The sequence below is a fragment of the Cydia strobilella genome, chromosome 6, assembly GCF_947568885.1.
Source record: "Cydia strobilella chromosome 6, ilCydStro3.1, whole genome shotgun sequence".
NCBI lineage: Eukaryota > Metazoa > Arthropoda > Insecta > Lepidoptera > Tortricidae > Cydia > Cydia strobilella.
The window spans coordinates 18,386,436-18,412,012 of NC_086046.1; the positions used below are offsets into that span (position 1 = coordinate 18,386,436).

Here is a 25,577-nt window from a genome sequence, read left to right on the forward strand (position 1 = left end):
TAACAAGAAACATTTTAAAAACGAAATAAAATACGGCCCAAAATGGGGAATTTCCTTTTTATCGTTTCTATTTTGATTAGTTTCTTATTACGGAGAAAAATAATGAAAAATTCATCAAAATGAACAAAAATGACCTGTAAACTTTTCTCTGCGGATCACAATTGCACACATATTATATATACTTTTTGAGACACATATAAGGATCTTTATCTATATATTAACCACATGGAGCTACAATTTCTCAGTCCACACATTATCTAACATACTTACTACACATAACATACGTCTTAGATTGAATCAATTAAGAGGTGAAGGTACGTAAAAATTAGTTATCGTTTCTTAGACTATGTCCTTGACCTTGTTAGGTCTGGCGATGTCCCTTTTACTTAATCTGATATCTCTGTGTACCACTTGACTCGCCGTTACAACTCGAGTTTGCGGGCCTTATCCGTGCACGTTGGACCCGGTTGCCGTGTCGCTAAAGAGTCTAAAGACGCGAATCACGATCCTTCGATCCTACGGCCGCCAACCAAACATTTTCGTCGAGTCGAATCAACTCGAGTTTCAATTCGAATCAGCAGACGAATCAATTCGAATCATTCGAATTGGAAAAAAGTGGACTCGTCCCATCGCTACAGAAAATTGCAAAATTATACTACTCAAATATTTAATAAAGATTCGAAATTCAAATGCAGAACGGTTTTTGTTTTAGGAGTTCCAAATTTAAATTTTAAAGGTCAGTGACAGAACTTATGAGCCGACTAGGTAATGCCTTAATATTTATAGGTAGCCTTTTTGATAAACACACAAACAGAATTTATGTCACAATTTTGTGCTCTTGTATGATGATAAAAAAATCAACTATTGACAGGGATTTGTGGATCTAGGTCTATGATAAGATGTTAGGGCTAGCATTAATTAGGGATTCAGTGCAACTGCTCACGCGAAAACTGCATTTAGAAACAGTAATGCAACAAACAGCCTAGCCTGCGTGGAAGTAATTGTTTTGATCTGTTTATAATATGAACCCGCAGACTGCTCTCCAACTCGATATCCATAATGGACAGAGGACGGTGTTTTCCACGTTCTTGCTGGTCTCCGGGTTTGTTGCCAACTGGGTCAGGATGTCGTTCATGGCTTATGGACCTGGACCTGGTAACATGACGATGTACTAACCCGCAGACTGCTCTCCGACTTGATGTCCATTATGGACAACACGGTCTCGTAGAGGATGGTGTTGCCCACGTTCTTGCTGGTCTCCGTGTTGGTGGCCACCTGGGCCAGGATGTCGTTCATGGCTTCTGATGCTTCCGCGTCGTTCTTGCCCAGTATCCGGAGGAGGCGGAGGATTTTAACCTAGAAGAAATATTATTCCAGTGTTATATTTCATCTACTAACGCCTAAAATTAAGGTGCCACTCATTGTTTTTAAGCGGTATTGATGGTAATGAAATATCCTCTTAAGCGGTATGGGGTTCCTGCTTGCAAACTATAGTTATACATATAAAGTATTTTTCATAGTTTTAGTAATTTCCATCTATAGTTTCATAAAATCACATAAAAGATGGTATTAGTCCTGCTCATCAAAAGCTAATTGAATTATGTACATGTTACAAACATGTACCAAATTAATTCATAAACTAACATGTGAACTACAATATCATTATTACGTTATCAATAGTTGTATATCATTGGAATAATCTCCAGCCAACAAATCAATAAACTAGCTATAATATTGTGATAGCACCTGTAAACGGTGTTTGAGCAAGTTAATTATTTACATCGTAATCGTAACTATAACACTTTATTACCTGAAGGAAAGGATCCGAAACGCCACTGACGTCATGCTCGGGCGAGTAACCGGCCAGTATCAAATTCTTCAGTATCCGTACCAGGTTCGGAACGATCTACAAGCAAATACACACCTTAATATTATATTAATAAAGTTCGTTCTTTGGCGCACACAGAAAGAATATACGAAGCGAAAAGAAAAGAAATCAGCCAATTTAAGTATGCGAATTTTCTAAATACTGGATGAAAAATAAAGTTTATACTTTCAAACAACATTTTACAATGAACACCTTTACAACAAAATAATATCAAATTTCAACTGAAGAATAATAAAACAGTTCCATATCCAGGAGTATTAGTCACATTTAGTGCTAATTCTAATCTATGTGACAAAACCGTGTCACAATCAAACGAGAGTCAAATGATAGTTAGTACACGTGTAACAATACAAGTCGAAAACGTTTAAAGAAGGTTCTATAGAGGAAATTAAGATGCTCAGAAGTGCCGTGTGTACTTCAGACACTATTTCTACACAAATGTATGATAGTTTATTGGCTCTCCCCAACGTCCCACAAATTTCGAAAACCTGACAGATTCGTACACAAATGCATTAAGTACCTCATTTAGTTAAAAAGGTCTTCAACACAGGAGGAATCTGTAAGACTTTCGTTTGCCATGTAATACAATACATATAATACGTTTTGTATATTTGATATCATGTATCCAAGACAAGACATTCATGCTGTTGCCTGTGCTGTAGCCTGTTGACATTCTTACTGTACAAAATATCGTTTGTATCTATGTATCAGAAACTTTAGAACGAAACAAAATCAAGCTATGGGGTTTTCCGTGTCTAATGTACTTAGTAATAGAAGGAAATGCTCTCAAAAACTAGTTTTAGCCATATATTATTCTTGCCCAAGATCCTATTCAGGCAGTTGCGTTGATGAAAATATTATCATTATCAGTTGCGTTTTGCGTTGCAGTATTTATAATAATGCCAAGCAAGGCTGTCAGACAAAAACAATTAGGTATTCCACAAGACAATTTATGAACGGTCGTGATCTACGTTCACGGTATATATATTTTATTAAATGTTTGGATGATAGTCATCAGGCTACAACACGTAATAGTGCAAGGATCATCGTGTGATTACCTCGCGCTGTCCGCTCTCCTACGGGACAACACAAACAGAACAATTAGTGTGGTATACTTATCCTATCATAGTAAGTGTGTGTATACGACATAATATGTATACTAAAGGTTTAATGGCAGACGCATAGTGTGGTAGTGTACAAACTATTTTGAGCACAATTTAAATCAGTGTAGGAATTAAAATGCGTGACTAGCCTACGGTTTTTTATTACTTTGGTCAACCATATCTTCAGGATCGTAGGATCAAATCCGATAAATAAAAACTTTTGCTTTTTATAAAGGGGCGTCAATTAACTACGCGAGGTGTTCAGAGGAGGAAGGTGCAAGCCGAAAATCTCACCAAATCTCACGTGGGGGAGAGAGGGGATCTCGGCAAATATCACGTAATTTTATTTTGTAACAAAATAGTATAAAAATGCGATTTTAATATTGGTATGAAATGCTATAACTCTGTAAATCAGTACCTACGTACGTAGCCAATTCGTTTGCCTAGTCATGGTCGCCCATATACACGGTATATGTACAACGCTCTAAGAACGTAAGTATAACTCAATCAATATCTCGTTCGCCTACATCACATCATAAATTCATCTCACTAAATTATACCCTAGAAACTGTGTCAAATATATACAATTATACAAGTCAGCTTTAAGCCTTAGTGCCTTCGTAAAGTCCGCAAACAAATAAGTCTGGTAAACAGGCTATGCAAGTTTTATTAAAGTAACAAGAGACCCGAGCTAGTAAATACAATGGATGGTTCTACAACTAAGTATGTTTCGGGCACGTATATATGGTATGCCGGAATTTCTAAGTGGAAAAGTAGACCGGGTTGACATAGTGCAGCTGGTACTTGGGTAACCCTTTGTGTATAAACTTTTCGTAAGGCTATTTTAACTATTAGTGTTGGTAAATAAACATTTATACCAAATTGAATTGAACGGTCCAGTTCGGTTTTCAAATATACGTTACATCACTGATAAATTATTGGCAATGGACTAAAAAACAAAACCGGCCAAGTGCGAGTCAGACTCGCGCAAGAAGGGTTCCGTACCATTACGCAAAAAACGGCAAAAAAATCGCGTTTGTTGTATGGGAGCCTCACTTAAATATTTATTTTATTATGTTTTTAGTATTTGCTGTTATAGCGGCAACAGAAACACATCATCTGTGAAAATTTCAACTGTCTAACTATCACGGTTCATAAGATACAGCTTGGTGACAGACGGACGGACAGCGGAGTCTTAATAATAGGGTCCCCTTTTTACCCTTTAGGTACGGAACCCTAAAAACATTCCCAAATAGAAATTCTAACCATACCGCAAGAAAATTAAAGCTAACATTTTGGGATTTAGAAAAATAAAACCAGAAAGGAAAAATTAATGACGCAAGAATCCTTACAAATGAAACCGTGCGAGAGTAATTCATGACTTGTATTTACATAATGTTACTAGGGATGGCAGGTATTCGTATTGGATGTTTTTAAATCAAGTTCCAGACATCAAAAAACATCAAAGAAAATAATTATATCTTCTTACGTAAACTTTTAAGGACAAAATGATAATATTGCCCACGGCAGTATAAATCGGTGCTTGTTGCGGTACATGTAAACTTTCTTCCGAAATGTAGCGAGTTTTAATCTTACCCGAAGCGATAAAGTTTACATTTCTCTTTTAATTAAAACATATGTAAATATTTATTAAAATTTCGTTTTCTAGTCTTACGTTAACATGTTACATCAAAATTGTACCCCATTAGTGAAATTTACTACGATTTGGTGTTAAAATCGATACAACGAAACTCCCGAGTGACCTTTAGTTTCACAGGTCATTCGCGTAGGCAGCTTAAAAATGACGTCACGCATACCTACGATTACGAGCTATAAGGAGAAATGTATAAATAAGTTGCCCGTACTGCAAGGAGCAAGAAAATCAATTTAATTTGTTGATATCAACGTGGGACGGACTGCTGTGTACTTTTCACAGATAACACGCCGTCTATTTATAGATTGCATTTTACATTTTACAGCATGTACCTGATATTACATTGGCGTTATTGAATTGAATTGTGGCTTTGACTTGATGCGGGTTTGTGCCGTTAACTTGCTCAATATTATTCTACAATACTAAATATAGCGGCTTGAAAAAAATATATATATCGTCTAACAAACCGATGCCTAAGTTTTTTATTAATAATGATATTAATGATCATCTTTTGTCCCAATAGGAATTATATAAACAGCTATTTGGTATACATAATACTGTATTTTCAAACCTGGTAATTTTTATGGTAGACTGTTTTGAGCAATATGAAGATATAAAATTATAGCGAAAAATGTAGTTACTAGTTAACAAGACATCTAATGCACAGTTAGTTTGCTCGAGATTTTCACGCCTATCGGATCGTGAACCTGTCAAACAACATCATAGACCTATCATTACATAGATGTGCTATACGCGTGCAACCGTGTGAGGGACAGAACATACGCAATGCGACAATATGATTGGTCGAATAGATTTGTAGCCCACCATAAATCATACAAATTTACGGTGGGTAATAAAAAAAAGTGAGACTGTAACAAGAACAAACAATATTAACGCTTTCTCTTCTACTCCTACTAGTCCTACTGAAAATTCCATAAGAGCATCTCATTCAGTCAAATAGGGGAGGGGCTATTTCCTCTCTATATTATTGTATCTCTACGAACCACATCGATCAGTTTAACGACCGTACTGCCGACCGGATTGGCGACGCGATTAACCCACAGTCAGGCAAAAACTATTACTTACTAAAAGGTACTAGTCAGATCTAACTCCTTATTGGTCGACCAAACACGTTTCTACAATATTGACATAGCTTCAAAGATAATTATTGTTGTGTGGGTTAATATTTCAGTCAGTTTGATTGTTCAATCGACTACACAATTTGTCCAAAGTAGTAAATTAGGGAATCGTATTGTCAGTAAGCAGGAATTATTAGGAATTTCGTGCATTGACCCGCTATTTCCTAATCTCTACCGCACGCGCATAAAGTCCATATGAAAACACAAGAACAAAAGACAGCTGTGTCAGTCAGACACGTCAATAATGTCGCCATTATAGTGGTGTTCAATATTGTCAAAGAATTTTCCCATGACATGAAGGTTCACATCACATGTGCGGCAATGCGGAAAATCGGCATCTAAAATATATCAAAGTATCAATCTATCAATTACTCGAATGAATCTAGTGCGCATAACACAGGAGATTAGCCTATGATTATGATGGACGTGTTCAAATGATCACCTCGCTTCGCTGCGACCTATTTACGTTGAGTCGGTTCACTCGCATTTCTGCCTTAAGAAATTATTAATCGATCATCTTAGAACTAGATTATATCAAAAGTTGCCTGATTTTATCAAAACAAACGTCAACAATTTAGTAGGCAGACCCGGATTGCGTCATGAAAGGCATTAACAAGGAAAAATAATGATAATTTGTACGTGCATTGCGAAAGCCGACGGCGAGACTTTCTCCTTTCATCATACGAATTTGAGACTAAAATTGCCTTTCGGTTGAAGACATCTGATGCCTATTTATCTACTAACAACAACACTGAACTGAACACCTGTGGACCTTATAAAGTTACTTATAAGATTTACGAAACGTCAGTTAACAATGTGAATGATGGAACAATGGGTGACCATAAGTATCCACTTTTCTACATATACAGCTAATACCTCTAGTATGGCAATTAAACGGTTCTGAAGTACCATTTTGTGTAGGATTAAAGCAAGTTTGACATACAATATCACTTAGCGCTTTTCGGTTGTCAACCGACGACTTTATATATGAGTGTATCCTGTTTGTAACATCCAAACAAGGTACGTAATCTAGTTAACTAAAATTACGTTCACAAGGTGTCAATCTAAATTATACTCTATAATATCGACCGTAGGGTTCAAATTCGTGTTAAAAGAAAAGTTGTTCTTACCTTTTTGAAGTGGTTGAGTGTGTCGGGACTGTTTTCGCACATCTCTGTGATCAGCGTCACGCCCGTGATAAGGACACCTGTTGACACATTGATAACATTTAACCAGAGCAATTTTGACACTCCGATTGTATGTGCATACAAGTAAATGAGAGATGAAGGTATTTTGGTTTATTGTTTACGCTATCGGGATAGATCTCGTAGATAAGGAATTGAAATTTCGTTTTTTTTTTAATAAGAAATCATAGCAGTAAATCGAAAGGAATGGAAATCTAAAAGCTTGAATGAATAAATAAAGAGGTTTCCCGATATTAGAAAACTTGTTACTACGGACCTGAAATCAAACCCGTTATCATTTTCCCAACGTTTCAAGAATGTAATCATTTTTGGAAACATTCAAGCGAGTCAAGCGACATAGCCGATTTGCGTAGGTATTTTGTCTCGGTACTTTACCCAAGCAAATTCAATTAGAAAATAAATTGGTATCGGAAACCCTTTGTTATCGGTAAGACAGTCTCGATTTAAAGTTTTTTGTTTGAGGCCGAAATAACAGGGGTTCATAAATTAATATTTACGGAAGTTTCGTGAAGTGTTATTTGAAAATGATTTGTCGATTTAAATCTTTCAAAGCTTCGAAAGTCTATAAGTAAAGTCGACGCTGACGAACAAACTTTCTAGTTAGAGTATGTTACGAACAGTGGATTGGATATTTTTTGTGAGTAGACCAACTGTCAATTGTTTGATGTGAAACATGACATCAGTTTAGTCATCTATTTTAATAGAATTGCTACTTTTATTGCTACTAATTGCAACAATTAGCACTTATTCCGTTGAATTTGTTGACTTGACTACTAAAATAGCGAACTACATATACTAAAACGTCAAGTTTTATTTACCATAAATGGCCTTCGCGTATTAAATAGTTAAGGAAAAACTATACCGGTTTATGACAACGAGTAAAAACAATATACCTATTGGAAGAAACAATACATTACGCGATTATCACACCGATGCGGATCCGCATGCCGCTCCGGTGTGTGAGCGAGTCAGGGCTATTTGCAGGTTAGCGATGTCCCGCTCGAACACAGGAGCGCCGTGCAACCATTATTTTTTATATCTTACTAGCTTCTGCCCACGACTTCGTCTGCGTGGAATGATGTTGATGATTGATTACTTATACTATGTCCTTTCCCGGGCCTCAAACTATTTCCGTACCAAATTTATTCTAAATCGGTTCAGCGGTTACAGCGTGAAGTGGTGACAGAAAGACAGAGTTACTTTCCCATTTATTCTATTAGTAGGGATTAATCTTATTGATAGATAATAAATGTAAGACGTTGACAGGAAAAGTTACCAATCTATATCTAAAGGTTAAGGCCAGTATAGGCCCCTCGAGACACCCAATGATAGCTTTTTATCCAAATGGGCGCGCTCCGCTGAAATTCGCGGTGTATACCTATCTGGTTGTATTGCATAACAAACATGAAGAACTTTTCCCGTAATACGTACAGGACGAATGCGGAGTAATTCTTAGCCTTATTTTAGTTAAGACTAGGCAAAAATAAACCAGAAATTGTTATTGGAGTATGAGACAACCTAACCGTTCAGATAACTTTGGTGTTTGAAATATTTGAAATTACATAATTCAAGTGTCTGCCGGTTGTTTCTACCGTTGTTTCCAATAAATATTTAATAGCATTGAATTATTTATTATTTTGCTTTCAGTAGTGAATCTGATCCATATTATACAATACTAACTTCTATAAAATAACTCATAGTTATTTAGAAACAAGTGTTCAATATTGTGTAGTCTTATACCTAGTCACGTCGCGCGTCGGCCATGCGCTCAAAATTAATCTGCACAAGTTTACTTGACAATATTAGGGTCTCTCTCCAAAGGCCATCTCTCTCGTAACTCAAGACAGCCCAGAGTGTTTATTATGAGTTATCATAAGACTAACCATGATTCTTTTCCGTTAATAAACTCCTTGTAGCCGGTAGGAACATCTCCATCAAATCTGGAACTCTTCTTATAATGCGGAACGCACACAACGCTGCCTTCTTCTTAATGTACGCGTTTGGACTCTTGATCAATCGCTCTACTTCTGATGCCAAATCTCTGGCCATTTCTGGAGAAGCGATGGCACCGAGTGTACATAATGCGAGACCGACCACGAATTGGGTGTTGCTGTTGAGATCGCTGTGGAACAAAAGGTCAAATTAGTTTCATTGGTGGTCTGGTGATAGGGGTTGTGGTGATGAATTGATTATTTAAACGGGTATTTAAACACAGCAATACACAACCTCAAAGTTACAGAAAGTTCTTAGTTTATGAGAAAATTAACATTACTGTCCGCCTTTGTACGCGAGGAATTTCTTTTGTGCACTGGTTTAAATGATTCAAAGTACCACAGTGAAATAAAGTAGACATAAATCTGGCCTTTAACGATGACTAAATCCTACTCTTACTCTTAATTTTAGCCCGAAGGGGATACTTGCGGGTGTTTAAACGAGAAATGTAAAAAAAATTGGTGAAGGGCACGAACTCTTATCACATTTATCCTTTACAAACTCTTCCAACAAGACAGTTGACCTCTTATACCATTTTGCAACAAAATAATATAACTTAAAACCTTTGTTTGTAGTGGCAAGTAAGTGTTGATCTCCTCTTTTAGTTAGCACATCTTCTACAACTATAATCGATGAAACTGACATCAAGATAACGCCCTTATTTTCTATTTGTTGTGACAGTGGTACCCGTCTAGCAGCTACGTGACACCTTTGTCATTTGAAAGATGTAGAACATCATGAAACTTTTGCTCCAAGAAAATTAAATGTTTTCTCGCTTTCAGTATCGCCACCACGGACTGCACATAGCCAATAAAGCTTCTTCTTCACCGAACTTCTGCCGAGCAATGTTAGTTCAGCCTGGAATTATTACGGGGCCGTAAACCTGATGATTACTCGGAGTTAGTGCCCCGTTTACGACGCGTGTTATTCGAGTGCTTAGCGCTAATGCTTAATACTAGATCAAATGTGTCGTAAACGCAGTCGCACGTACACGGGACCGTAAAGTTTTTAGCTATTAAAATATGAAAACTGGGTGCATTACATTTGTTATAATTACTTTTCATATATTATAGTTTGGTATATCGTTACTTTGAATAACTTAATAAATGGCATACTACCGTAATACCTAATTAACGGTACACATAATGTAATTATTGGTATAATGGTCATAAGGCATATTTACACTTCGTCTTGCCATAATTATTACATACTCTAAAGCATATTATTTGTTATAACAAGTGATATCACATAATTATTTGTGTGGCATAATAGTTGCATGACATAAATTGGTTAGGTTAGGTTGAAACTGCGAGTCCGCACAAACGAATAACTACCTGGCAAAAGGAGGGTTACGAGTAGGTTAGGTTAGAACTTTGACCCCTTGTAGAATGAAATACCTAGGAAAAAAAGTGGTTTAGGTTAGGTTTGAACTCCGGCACACACAGAATCGAAATCCGTGAATAATTTGGTTAGGTTAGCTTAAAACTGAGACGTCCCTAGAATAGAATAGCTAGCAGTGCTATTCTTTTTCGTCAGGCGTGTTTACACTAGGAAAATTTGTATTTAATTGTAGGGCCTGCGTACTAGTTATAAAAAGTATGTAAAATGTTACGTTAATCTTAAATATAATATGCTAAAAATGGTTATACAATATATGTATTTATAATTGATAAAATTATATAAAGTATTACGTTATATGAAAATATAATATAACAAATGTCATTATAAAACATGTCCATATACTATTTAAAAATTATATTACAATAGGCATTATATCAATGATAGTTTAGATGAAATCATAATGTAACAAAGGAAACGTATAATAAAAATTACATTATAACATATATCAAATGGCGTTATAACAAATGTATGTTATTATATATATATTTATATTAAACATTACACACCCATGAAAACTAATAGCGGATTCATATAATGTCATATGATATGATGTGAAATAATTAAGTGTCCAAATCGCACAGTCTTCAGTCGTATACGTTGCATTAAATCCTGCAATGTTCGCTTGTGCATTGTTGGATGTTTTATCCATGTCGTTGTTGTAAGTCTATCTGTAATTCTGTTATATGGAGCTACTAACTTACTGTTTAATAACTCAGCGCTAACCACGGTCCACGACAGATTGAGATCGCCTCTACGGACGATTTTAGCTACAAAGCGGGAAATATCAGCTACGTATGTGCTTTAAGGTTGGCGTAGGGCTTAACGCGGAATCAGTTATTAAAATAATGTTTTTTTTGTTGGTGTGAATAATAATACGAGCACTAGTACTTTACTATAGCTTTCACGAATCATGAATATCTCCGACAAGCATGCACAATTCTATTTTCTTCAAAAATAAAACGTCGACTTTTAGAAACCTCTAAGAATATTTCGCTTCCTCCTTACCCTTTCCTAAGCTTATTATCGCGAAAATTCACTTCGTATTTGGCAGTATCCGACTTATTTCTCCCTGGGGCATTTTATACGTAACATTGGGGTATAGCTTGTAAGTAAAAAAAGAAGTTACTCGTAACATGAACAGCTGCCGGTTGCGTCCAAGCGAAAAATATCGATCCTAAAAGCGGGCGATGACCTACCTCGGCGGTTATACTGACATGCTATATAACATTCGTATATAATGCGGGTGTCGAATGTCAGCTGCTGTCAGCGGCAAATGCATTGAAGCTTAGATATTTTAGGAATTTAGAGGATAGGCTGGCGTTGGAAAGATAATAGTTTGGTCGTCGGATATACCTTAAAGTAAAAGTTGGTACATCAAGTTGCAAAATTGCAAGGCCACTTAATGAATGAAATTCATTTATGTGTCCATGTAAATAATATTTGTCGTTTCATATAAAAATTGCGTAGCCTATACGCATAATGGGAAAATTATTTTATTTATGACAGAATGAATGTAAAATCAGTGAACCAAATTCTGGGGACTTAGGTACATCTTTGGTTTGAGTTAATTAAATAGGTAAATAAAGGTTTCATATGGACATTTCATAAATCCTAGCAAAATTGACTAACGTGATGAGTGATGAGTGACTATCACCTATAACCTGTAGGCACTTACTTAAAATGAAATTCTATTAAGTCATTCGGATGACTATGCTTTGTGGGAATGCTGCAAGCATAATGGGAACGTTTGGGCCAGGCTTGGTACAGGGTGGGGATGGGCATTAGTTTGTGGTTGTTTTTGACAATTTTGACGAAGCTTGTTGCAGAAATTATTAATGTTAAATGGTAATATAGAATAAGGTCATGACGATGCTTGTGCGGATTACGTATGTGTTTTGACGAAGCATGTGGCAGATTACCTTTGTTTTTGATTATGTTTGAATGAAATAAAAGATTTAAATTGCATTTTGATATAAAAAAAATAACAATCAACAACAACATGACTACTACATATAATGAGCGACGAGCCGGAGTATAAAATGCCAATTGATCATTTTCTCCCATGCACCTAAGTCCTCCTTTTAATTTTAATAAGCTAGGTACAAATTCGACGCCAGTGCCTCGTATAACAAAGGAGTTAATTAGTTCGAGTATAAAGAAGCCAAGCGCTCGTTTTTATCAGTTAATTTATGTAAACGAAACGAAGCCCGGAGCGCCAGGTTTTCAATTTATGTGAGTTCAAAAACACGCATTTGTGTGATAATGGAAGTATGCAGAGTGAAGACAATATTGCGTACCGTAAAATAAACAGTGTAGGACGCTTTTCACTTTTACTATAGGTACTTCGTTTTTTTTTTGCATTAGAAAAAAGGTAGGCCATCTTGATGTCTCTGTTTATTGAAAAACACTATAGATATAGATAAAAATAAGTTGGATATTGTCATGCACAATCTGATTACCATTACGTTACCGCTATGTATTATATTGCTTTCGTCCGATAAAATTGTGATAAATCTCGATAAAACGACCATGATCGCTATAGTATTGCGTGCGAGCATTCAATTGGTCACTGTTCACGGCGCAAAATTCATTGCAGAGGCGTGATTCTGTGCTAATTTACTTTATAATATAAAAAAGTACAAATGGTGAACTTGATGCCTAAAAGCAACCAGGCTAATTGGCCAAACAAATACAATTAGAGTTTTGAATGATTCACGGTTAGTTTCACTAGACTTATATTGACATTTTGTATTATTTGTGAGCTTCCGATATTTCGACGCCTATATCCCGGTCAATATAAGTCTGGCAAACAAATACAGTACAGGCAGGCAGGGGGTTAAGTGCAGGCTTTGACAAAAAAAACCCTCGGATAATATTTTAGAGCTTAGGTAAGGTAAGACCAAAAGACCCACAAATAGCTATTAACGTACCATTTCTAATTTAAATGTCACAAGAACTTCGAAGGATACGGGTAAGTAAGATTGTGGTTCAAACTTAGTTCAAAGACAAAGTAAATGGAAACCACAAACAATATTGGTCAATCAATATGGAAACTACAAGCTCCCCTTTCTGCATTCACCAGGTCATTCCATTGCCAAAATGTATTAAAAATTATGAACAACTATATTAAGACTACTAAGCGCCACTTGCACCATCCCACTAACCTGGGGTTAAGCGGTTAAACCGTTAACCCAGTGACAAATTGTACTGGTAACCATGGCAATTCCAGGTGTCCGAAAATTTAAATTCAATTAATTTATTTCAAGTGTCTGGTGATTCACACTGCAGTATACCAAAAATACTGCATAAAGTAAAATTACCTAAAAGGGCTTACGTCCGTTTCTGACTTTAATGGAAATGTGACTTTTCCGACCTGGACAAAAAGATAGTCTGTCCGCTTTTCAGCTAGCCATAGCTACTATTCTCATTTACCCATTGCTTCAATGGTACCAGTTAGCAGTAGAAACTCGAGATAAGTAGCAATTGTATATAACCAGAGATCACGCTTTTACTGGTTATACAAGGGTTGCGCTTGAAAAGTGATATAAATAGCAGGGTTTTTGTTACGCTGCCTTTTTTGTTATACACGTACTCGCTTTGTTTAACTGTAGCATTGTGCATTTTGTATGTATATTTACGAGTGTATGGAATATTGTGTGACTGGTTTAAAAATAGCGCGCAATAACAGAGTCAATTTGTATACGATGCAGATTGTTGTAAAGCGTGATATGACTTTAAATCACAAATCAGAACTGATAATTCTATGAGTCACATTTATTTATCTTACAGTATGTATTTATACTATTTATACATAACTAACATAACGAGGTAAAAAATGTTAGATGTACTACCACAACAGAGAATAGACAACAAACGACATAATATTAACCCCTTAATTGCCACAGGGGTCTTATTTTGCCAACCAAAAACGTCCTTAAGATTATAATTTAAATTGGAATTATGATTCTTTTTGCTGATCCTTAATCGCGTCGGGGAGTTGAGACGGTGTATACCAAAAATTATTTACAATACGACAGAAAAATCAGATAATATACACACGAAAAACATTACCTCGATCTCTTAGCCGGGTAAAAACACGCATGTACTTATAAATTCAGAATGCTTTCTCCACAATGCTATTACAGGAACAGCATTAGCGCAGGTTTCCATTCAATTGAGACGTGAGACCGAGCCGAGACAATATAGATATATAGCGCTGGGGGACATATTAGCATATATCGATCGCCGTGGAACTCATCATGTCCTCATTTCGTATTGTTTTATCTTAGCTGTGTGTCGCGCGCTTTTTTCATTTCCTTCGTGGATTTTCCTTAAAGTTACATACCTTTGTATTTTATCAAATACGTTTCAGATCCTATTGATGTGTTCCGTCAGCAAACAATATAATGATAACTTCTAGACCTTCTAGTTCCTAGAATCTCGTACGAGCCCGAGTTCTAACCTACGAAATCCACCCTCCGGTCTGAAAATAGCACGCTTAACCACTTTGCTATTTAATGTTACCTACACTACATTACAGTCTCCATCAGATATATCGGAGCGGCCAAGGCGCTCACAAATATCTGTACACGTCTCTATTGTCCAGGCATTAGAGTGCATATTTAGATATTTTCGAACCTCGGCCGCTCCGATACAACTGGTGGCGACTGTACAGTCAAGGGCATAAATATATATACATTCCCAAAATTTCAGAAATATGTGCACGCTATTACACCTTAGACAATAAAGTCGTGTTCACATATTTTTGAGCCATTTTCTGGATCGATATTTTTACCTTCGACTGTACTAACCAACAAGTAAACAGGTCCAAAACCAAGGTCATGGTGGTCGACAGAACTGGGAAGTTGGAACTCACTGGTACGTTGGGCCTCGAGACAGTGGACAATTTTGTTTACCTAGGCTCCAACATCAGCAACAATGGTTCGTGTGAGAAGGAAGTGCGCAGGAGAATTGGCATGGCGAAGAGCGCCATGTCTCAGCTTAGAAGTATCTGGAAAGATCGCAGCATTTCCGTAAAAACCAAAACCAAACTGGTACGGACTCTAGTCTTCTCGATCTTTTCGTATGGCGCTGAGACGTGGACATTGAAGGCTGCTGACCGCAAACGCATCGACGCCTTTGAGATGTGGTGCTGGAGAAAGATGCTCCGTATCCCCTGGACAGCATTCCGGACTAACGTCTCCATATTGCGAGAACTCAGAATCTCGTCGCGGCTGTCATCCGATTGTCAATGCAGAGTCCTTGAATACTTCGGTCACATTGCAAGAAAAGACGGTGGCAACCTCGAAAAGCTTTTTGTGACCGGCAAAGTGGAAGGGAAAAGGCCTGGAAGGGGACGCAGTCCAATACGTTGGTCTGACCAGATCCGCACCGCTCTTGACTCCACAGTTCACATGGCTCTCCACACCGCCAAAGACAGAAGCAGATGGAGAAAGATCGTAAGAGAGAAAATGATACAAAAGGGAGGTCACGACCCTCAATACTGAGGAATACGACGCAAGGAGGAGGTACTAACCAATCTAACCATGCAATAGGGTATTTGACTACTAGTCAAATGAGTTTCTCTTTTCGAGCTGTCAAAACGATTTTGCTACTATGGAATTTATATGAAACACTAGCATGTGACGTCACAATCAAATTACCTACTCTTTATAGTTTTATACGGGTTTTAAAATAGAAATTGTGTCTAAAAATAACTGCTGTCTACGTTTCTCTATTAATCTTCTGGTACTTTATTTTATGCATGGTGTAAAATAATTTATTTTAAATAGAGTCAAATACCCTATACTATCCTGTTTTTACAAAAAGATCCTCTAATAGTAACTGGTACCGGTATTTATTTAATTTCAAATGATAATGATATCAAAATAACTACAACTTCATTTGCATAAAATGAAAACCGGCATTCAGTTCGTTCCTCCCGTAAGCAAAGTAGGCTACCAGGTGACATAACTGCGACACAACGTCCGAAACACAAGAAATGTATTGCTGCAAACGAGATTACACTTATACCTAAACTATTAAGATAAACGGAGCTGACGGTAAACACGTACACGATAGTAAATCAGGTTTTATCTAATTGGATAATTTTGTTACACGGTACTATAATAAAAATGACCTGAGGGAAAAGTGGAGTCCGCCTGACTAAAGGGGCCCACCCATTAACAGTCCGCCGGACGACATCGGCCTGTCAGTTGTTCGAAACTGTCCAATTTTTGTTCTAACAGACAGGTAATGGGTGGGCCCTTTAGTCAGGCGGACTCCACTTTTCCCTCAGGTCATTTTTATTATAGTACCGTGTAACAAGATTATCCAATTAGATTGCGGTCAAATGCTTGCCTTTTTGTAATAAAAAAAAGGCTGATATCGTCCGGCGGACTGGTAATGGGTGGGCCCCTTTACTAACCGGCCGTCCTGCTAACTTTTCACCGACATTTGAACAGAACAAAATGAGGGAGTGTCATTGTAATCCTTATAATTATTTTCATATAAATTTTACATTAATGATTACATTGCTTGGTGAATCTAATGTCCCATTTATACTTAATGATGCCTCCTTTATTTCATAGTATGTGTGCGAAGTGATATAGAGGTGAAGATTACAGTTCTTATAAGGCTTCAGTTCATAGAAGGTAGGATCCTATCCTATAGAAGTGGTCTACCGCGTGCGCCCGTGAGGGACAGAACATACGCAATGCGACAATATGATTGGTCGAGTAGATTTGTAGCAGAAACAATTAAAATTTACGGTAAGGAATTTAAAAAAAATGTGAGAATGTAACAAGGACAAACAATAATAATTATGCTTTCTCTGCTACTCCTACTGAAAGATACATAAGACTATCCCGTTCTGACAGTTCCTCCCACCACTATACTTGATATGTACTTGATATTGAAAAGCACCTCATAAAATAAGATTTGGAATTGCAATGTTATCGTATAGGCATTGCTGGTAAATCCAGACTCCTATTTCCTTAAATTCGAATTGAAATTTTCCACACGACCTTAGCAAGTTATAAAGAGAGGAAATTACGAATGGGGTGGCCTGCTCAGGTTTATTTGCAGGCCGAGCCGACTTAATAGGCTTGGACTGAATAAAGGTGCATTTCTATTCTTATCTACACAGGCCAGCAAGACGTGTAAATAAGGAATGAGATAGTCCTGATTAAGGAGATTAGGAGGCCATTTAGTAAGCGCTATTTACATGATGATATAAAAAAAGTGTTAGTGAGTATTGCATCAATCCGTTGTAAATTTGTATGACACATAAGATTGTAAGTCACATGACAACATGTGGTATCGTGTATGGCTTACAAATACAAAAAAAAAGTTTTAAGATTTGTGGTAACTGATACGGCCAATATGATAATTAGTTAAGCATAATGACTGTAGGTAAAACCCAACCTTTTAATGTATTGTTGTTCAAAATCCGATACAATCACTTGATAAATAACACAGTTGAATTGAATTAACCTAAAAAGAAATTGCTGTGAGAATTATGTAGCCCTCGTTCTGGCGATATTTTACTCAAAGGAAGATGTTAACTCCCTTCGTACTTTACTCGTTGGCTTCAGAAGGACACAGAGGTAACCGATGTGGTTATGCTTGAACATCTAACTAGCAATAGGCTTGAAACATTTTAGGTAGCCTCGTAGATCTGGTAGCTTATGCGGGCTGTGTATACTCGTCGAGAGCCTCTCGCCGAAAGTCTAAGCACCGCTCCGATCGAATTGGAGAGGCGCGAGACAAGACGAGTAAGAGCGAGACGAGAAAGGAGCAGTATCTACACACTCGTTCTTGGCCTGTCTCGGGGTGTCTCGACGAGTATGTACAGCCGGCATTAGATGTACACTTTACAGGCCAAACAGAGGCCAATAGCTCTTAATCTACACTTACTTCTTGAGACAGTTCGTGATGAGGAGATGGACGTCTTGCCGCTCATCCAATAGCAACATGGCGCCGAGGTAACCCACTCGTTTGTCAGTGAACCGCGAACTGGCGATGAGTTTGAGGCACTCCAGCTGACCGAAGTGCGCTGGGTAGCCCAGCATGTGGATGTAGAGGAGTTTTGCGATGTTGCGACATCTGTGTACAAATAATGGATTAGAATTCAAAACAAAAACATAGAGATCTATAGAATTACACTACTACAGATTGCCGAAGTTACTAAATATGTATACTATAAAAACGTCTGCATGGAATAAGAATTCAAGATTGATATATGTTCTTATGAATTTGGCCAATCATTTCTTTTAACCGAAAAGCCGATAACTGGGTTTTACACTCATTATAGGATAAATAAGCAAAGCATTAGTATTCGTAACAATTTTAAACAGGAGTGACCATAACTATCTATATCTTCATGCATTTGGTATTCGTTGATATCTGGGTGAGAGAACTCCCTCGTTTCAAAGGCATCCAATTATTGGTGTTATCAGAATTCAGCAGTTTCATTCCCGCTCGCTGTTGATATCGCCGAAATTGACCCCTCAAACGTTTGCAAGGCATTGGGGGAGCTGATTTCTATTAGGTACTGTTGTCGCGTAAGGAAGTAGGTCAATACGAGTAAGTGTGGCAAGGCTTCACATTGGGGCCTATTTACACATGGATTAGTGTTCATTGTGAATGCATACATCTCTTACTTGCTATTGGCATTTAGTGGCAAATGTACATATGAACTCCCAATTAATAATCAACGTGTAAACACGCTTAAACGTGAAGGCCAGTCACACTAACCCGTATGCCACACTAATCCGTATTGAACCTTAGTTATTTTTCTAACATATAGAAAGACAGTATTTACCTACCTAAGTATTTTATTTAAAACTTTTAATAGTAACCGGAAAATCGCATTCGGTTCCAGATCCACAAATTATGTCCAAAAAGAGATGAGGCGTCAGTTTTCTGTGCATGTGAATCTCGATCCGTGTACATAAACCACGGCTAGAAAATACACGATATTGTGGAACCTATTAAAATCCGAGTGAACCTAGACTTTAGACTGGAAGATGCCAAGTCCACATCAATTTACAAATCTTGTATACTCGTCAGGGGGGGTTCGTCCATTCGTCCCTTTAACCTAGAAATTCTTAAAAACAAAGCGTAATCGGAGGTTAGCTTCATACTAGTGCTCTTTTGGCGATGCATACGAAACCTTTGTGAATTGTTCAGGTTGTTAAGTCTACGTTGCGGTTTTATTATACCGCGTAATAAAGGACGCTCAAGGAATTTATGCGGTAAGTTATGGAGCGCTTTGAATATTTGAAAAATATGTTTACGGAGCAAATTGCCGAGTGTTGGACGTTAAAGACACGAGCTGTTTTTTTAAAGAATGTGTTGTTTTATTAGAAAAAGAGCCTCTAATATTAGTTAGGTACCAGTCTGCGATATCTTAGAAATATTTCTTGTCTCTTTCATAAATAACTAATTGCCTAAAGATTTTCTTTGGTCATTTCCAAACGTTGGTTTTAAGTCGATATAGGTACTTATTTTCCCCTCACATCCGGAAATTAGGAAAAACCTTTTGAACAAAGGCTAATTTGATTTCTGATTATAGTTTATTACGTTTTTAATCATTCTTTATTAGTTATTGTTAATACTTACGTAAGTATTAACAATAACTAATAAAGAATGATTATAATAATAAAAATGTTAATGTGAATACCTAGTCCTACTGACCATTTTATTATTAATTGAGGCAATGGAAGAAAAATCCACTTATAATTAACGACTATACGAGTATAGGACCAAACCCGCCACTTCCTGTTTATCAGACTTGAATAGCCGTATATTGGATGTGATTCCGCAATCGGACATTCCTCTTCTAATGGTGCGTCCAGGGGCCCGTTACTCAAAAGCTTGTAACTTGTAATACAAATGGAAGTCCCTTTCTAACAAAAGCTGTCAAAAAGTGACATCCGCTTGTATTACAAGTTACAAGATTTTGAGAAACGGGCCTCAGATCTTCGCCAAAAGCTTGCGCGCTGCTCAGCGTAAATTATGAATTTCGCAGAAAATGCATGCGCTTGAGCAGACTTGCGGCAAACAGGCTTGTTCCACAGATCTGGACGTACCTTATTCCAATTAAACTCACCTCCAAATCATCTTCTCTAAAAGTGGACCTAAGATAGGCGCACTCCTTGTTGATCACGCTCCTCTCCTACGCCGCCGTACGCGCCGCCCTGATTTGTCTGATGAGATCCCGCAGCAGGGTCGGCGTCGGTACGGTTGAACACCCGAGCCTTCGGGCAACCAGGGTTAGTCACCACTTCTGACCACATCTTATAGGTACCAACAATAAACTCACCTCCAAACGCTATCCTCTTCTCTGAAAGTAGACCTAATATAGGCGCACTCCTTGTTGACGACACTCCTCTCTTCCGCCGCCGTACGCGCAGCCCTGATTTGCCTGATGAGATCCCGCAGCCGGGTCGGCGTGGGCATGCGCACTGAAACCGGCGCGACTGTTAAGGACGGCACACACATAGAGAAGCATTGATCAGTGCATTGTTGTGCTTACTTACAAGCTAGGAAAGTGAAGTTAGAAAAGTTTGATAAGAATAATGAAAATAGTAATAGAAACGTAAGACACTTTCTAAAGGCGCATTTGAAGTAGAAAGCATAGCTTAACTATGTCAACTATGTGTAGAGATTTTGCTTACGGTGGACGCTAGGGACTTTACGCCAGTCCATTTATTTATATATATTGACCGCAATCTTCACGACAGCAGCGATACTGGTCGTAAGTCTAACTGAACGTCACTTTGGCGTGTCTAATACCGATTTTATTATTCTTATCGAATCTTAGGTAAGTTGTAAAAGTAATTAGGTGAAGAATTTCTTCTGACAGAGATAGAACGATCAAGAATAAAAACGATTAACGTCTTGAGGCAAGGCACGGTGAGGCAAGGCACAGGGCAGTGGACGGTGGGACGAGGCTAACCATCGTTTCTTCCAGCTCGATAACATTTAAAGATGTCTCAAAATTGACATCGTTTCAACCTACCTCGGTCTCCCCTAGTAGGCAATTTCGCAATCTCAGACCATCGTTGCTTAGAAAAGACAAATGACTACTAAAATAAGTAATTCTCCATAAATCGTCCTTGTGTTTATTGTCTTTGATCGCGAGCACAATACTGTTCCCTAGGGATTCATGAAAAGGGCACACGTGGGCGGTAGCGCTGATTTGAGGTACTATATGTATAGGTAGGTATCTACTTTGTACGTTCAGCGTGGGTGTTAGGTATCAAAGGATGTGATAAGAAGGGGGTTGCCGGCTGCCACCGCCGATTTTATTCAGTCACATTCGCTTATTAGATGACAGCCTTACTCTGCCTTGCAGACGAACTTCAATAATTTCATGACTTTAATTATAATAATTTTAAATGGGTTAAAGTAATTAAGGCACAAATAAATAAAGTCATGTAAAAAAGGATTAACCCTATCGAGTATGACGCCTTGTACATAGTGTTTTTTCACATGAAACAACTTCTGCTACTCCAATTTTTTACTTCCGATAAAATGAAATGATCCTTCAATAAAACCAAGTTGATCCACATAAAATAAATCATTTAAATTCAAAGTTTTTTTTTCTTTTAATAATAATAATACCTATGCAATGTCCATTTGTTGCAACGATAGATCTTTCAGTTTTGCATGAGAACATCGAATCAGCTATAGTAGAATATTTCGTAAAACCGCTACAAACTTGCAGTCAGGCACAATTTAGTCTGTCTAAATTAATAAGGTATTTTGGTCAGACCCAAATTTAGGTTTGTTTAACGATTCTCAGCTTATTGAGCTTATGATAACAAGCCGAAGGTATTTTAGCGCGGTGATGTCACTGGCCTATTGTTTTTACATGCCCCAGTTAATTTATAGGCCACGAATGAAGTCCTATAGTAAATGTTTTGCCACATTTAATTACAATAAGAAAATGGGAGACATTGATGTTTTCCAACGTTTGTTGTTAGATTTTTTACTGCCACTCAAGGTAAATAACATGCCATTAATATTAAGAATGTTAACCTTTGTATGTTTGTTATGGTTGCTTATTTTTTATGAAAATGTATAAATTTTTATCTCGAAATTATCCCCTAATTGTATGAAAGAGGATTTCCTATTTTTACGTTTGTAAAGAAGCTCACAAGGACGCGGACAGTAGATACGGTAGCTAGTAATTAATATTTACAAGAAAAGAAGTTTCGCCAAAGTTAGTATAAAATCTACAAGCAAGCAGCATAAGCTAACTCCAGTGCCCTGTTTATCAAAAACTTGTAGCTTGTAATACAAGTGGAAGTCCCTTTCTAACAAAAGCTGTCAAAAAGTGAGTTCCGCTTGTATTACAAGCTACAAGCTTTTGATAAACAGGGCACTGGGCTGCGGAACCGCGATAATCGAAGTTTCGTGTCTCCCTATTCACTTTATCATGCTTTATCTGTAGATCGAATATGCAAGAGTGATAGAGAGACGAAACCGTGATTTCCGGGGTGCCTCCCAAATGCGAAATGCAGCACGGCTCTTAGCCCGCTACGTAGACACGGGTGTGCACACGACGGTTGTAATGTTTGAAATTGCATGACGCGCTCACAAACAAGCGGTGTGACCATTCGAGTGCTTAAGAGGCCGGTGTCGATTTTAGTCGCAAAAATGTAAAATTGATAGATTTCGTCGATGAAATTGTACACCTTTTGTTACCAAATTGAAATAACAAGTACTGCTTTCTATTAGCACGTCTTCTTATCTTGCCTTTTATCAGATCAATTTTTTTGAAAACAGACTCACTAAATTAGTAATGATTAGTTTTCTGAAGGACGTTTAGGTAAACGCGCGTAAAGCACTGATTTTGTCGCTCTTATTTGTAAATTTCGTAAAGTTTGGACTGCTAAAAATGGTAAATTTGTATTACACATATTCTGTACTTGACCTTTATCAGATTACATTTTTGTTATATGACTTAGAGTTCGAGAAAATGAAAGTTAAACGAATTCAATTTTCTCCAGAAATTACTTCAAAACAAGTTACAATTTCTCTGAAAATCGACTTAATTTCAACGTAATTTGGATACTTGAACAATCTACAACATTTGCTGAAACTATTCTTATACATCAATTTGTATAATTTACCACCATAATTTTTTGATGAATTTTTAAAAACTGCCCCTTCTCTTCATATATTACCGGTGACGGACGCTCGCGACCTCATTATTAAAAGGCAAGATGAGAAAACGTGCTAATAGAAACCAATACTTGTTATTTAGATATTACGTAACAAAACGTGTATAATTTCAACGACTAAATCTATCAATTTAAAATTTTTGCTCCAAAATCGACTACGGCCTCTTAAAACCCTGCTGCATACGTATTTAGTGTGTATTAATTATTTATTATAGTCACATGAAATATCCTTGTATCATACATATTTTGCAATACCCCAGTCACAAATGCCCAGCCATGGTTCAAAGTATGAGTTCAGAATTCAAAATTAGACAACATTTCTAAAGAACCGGAATAAAATCTTACGTTGATAATATATTTTAAAGTAAGAGGTTTAACTCAAAAATAAAATCAAGCATATTAAGTATGTTGTCATATGTTTGTTTATGAACATGTGATTTATTATAAATGTAGTGTAGTATTGTGTTGTGTGTGCGTTGTTAACTAAACACAACCAAACTTGTATGTGCAAATATATCAGTAGCGATGTATGGCTGGATCCTAAACGTATAAATTAACAGATAGGTATTTGCATTTTAAGCAAATAACAAACACAAACAGTAACTAAGTAGGCAAGGTGCCCAAAATACCGCATTTTTTTTAATTTTTTTTTTGCTATTTTATTTTATTTATTCTCTTAGTAACATCTAAGAAAATTGGATGTAGGCCATTTTGAACATTTCGTGCACCTAAACAATGAACATAAACTGTCCCCCATATTCATATTCTTAGGAAGCCTTTTTTAAATTTTGACTCCTTTCTAACAGACATTAATGTCCAAATAACGGGTATGGACTAACGTTTAGATTTCTCGCTGCCTTGTAAATAACAGTGCATGTTTGTAAATAATATAATTTACTCACCTCTTTCAATGGCCTCATTCACCACTTGCTTTATAGTTGCAATATTAAAGGCCGGGTTAAACCTGTGGGAAAATGAACAATATTAATATAAATACTTATAATATCAAATGATAAACCTAAAAGAATAATATTTTTAGTACTGAATAATATAGTTTAATTAATCACTTCCTTCCTGTGAATGAAATATTGAAGTTACACAAATAATCAGTCAATAACCCAGTTTATAATCAATCCAGTATTCTGAATATATGTTAAGCAAGCCAAATTTTTAATTGCTGGCCGATTTACTATAATTTTCATGAATCCTGTACCATAGACTGCTAGGCTAAGCCTCATAATGATTAAAGTGTCATATGTCATATAAGTATAAGTTAACTGAATAAATTTATTTTCGTCTCTTTATTCTATATCAAAGGTTGAATGACCAAGTCATGTGACTTTGTTTACATTATTTTAAACACCTAAAAGAACAGGCTATAACAACAAGTATTTAATCTAAGTGTTAGATCACTACATAGTATAAAACCAAGTCGCTTTCCGCTGTCTGTCCGTCTGTCTGTCCCTATGTATGCTTAGATCTTTAAAACTAGGAAATGGATTTTGATACGGTTTTTATTAATATATAGAGTGATTCAAGCAAGAGGAAGGTTTATATGTATAATTTGTAAAGGTATTGTGTAAATTAGTTGAACTACCCGTGCGAAGCCGGGGCAGGTCGCTAGTCAAAATATTAAGTTGAAAAACTGTTGATATGTTTCACTCCGTACTGAGGAGTTTTTCGACTTAAAATATGTGAGTGACCCCGTTCTTAATATATTTAATATATCTGAGTCTCACGGAAGTTTTGTTATCAAAATATAAATAGTACAATAGGTAGGTTCTAGGTTGTAGTTGTAGCAACTTTATCAATAATTACTAAAATGCATGCAATATATTGAACTCTCCGCTGACAATGGACTGCAATGACACCTGATAGTTAGTGTTGCAGTCAATTAGGATCAATTGCTCATTTATAGGATATTGCTTGATTGGTAATATCTTCCCTGTACCTACTAAGACTTGATATACCCCTTATTCATAAACCTTCTTAAAGCATA

At 36.9% G+C, this 25,577-nt stretch overlaps 1 protein-coding gene across 1 annotated transcript in view; it reads right to left on the reverse strand.

Moving 5' to 3' along the window:
- LOC134742222 (AP-1 complex subunit gamma-1) overlaps positions 1-25,577 on the reverse strand; it is a 41,889-nt gene that overhangs the window by 14,637 nt on the left and 1,675 nt on the right. Inside the window, exons 2-8 of the mRNA XM_063675239.1 lie at positions 24,481-24,542; positions 20,710-20,866; positions 18,300-18,488; positions 8,873-9,111; positions 6,915-6,991; positions 1,811-1,906; positions 1,177-1,356 (exon numbers count right to left, since the gene is read on the reverse strand). Of these exons, the coding sequence (XP_063531309.1) occupies positions 1,177-1,356; positions 1,811-1,906; positions 6,915-6,991; positions 8,873-9,111; positions 18,300-18,488; positions 20,710-20,866; positions 24,481-24,542 (1,000 nt within the window). The remainder of the gene's footprint in view (positions 1-1,176; positions 1,357-1,810; positions 1,907-6,914; positions 6,992-8,872; positions 9,112-18,299; positions 18,489-20,709; positions 20,867-24,480; positions 24,543-25,577) is intronic.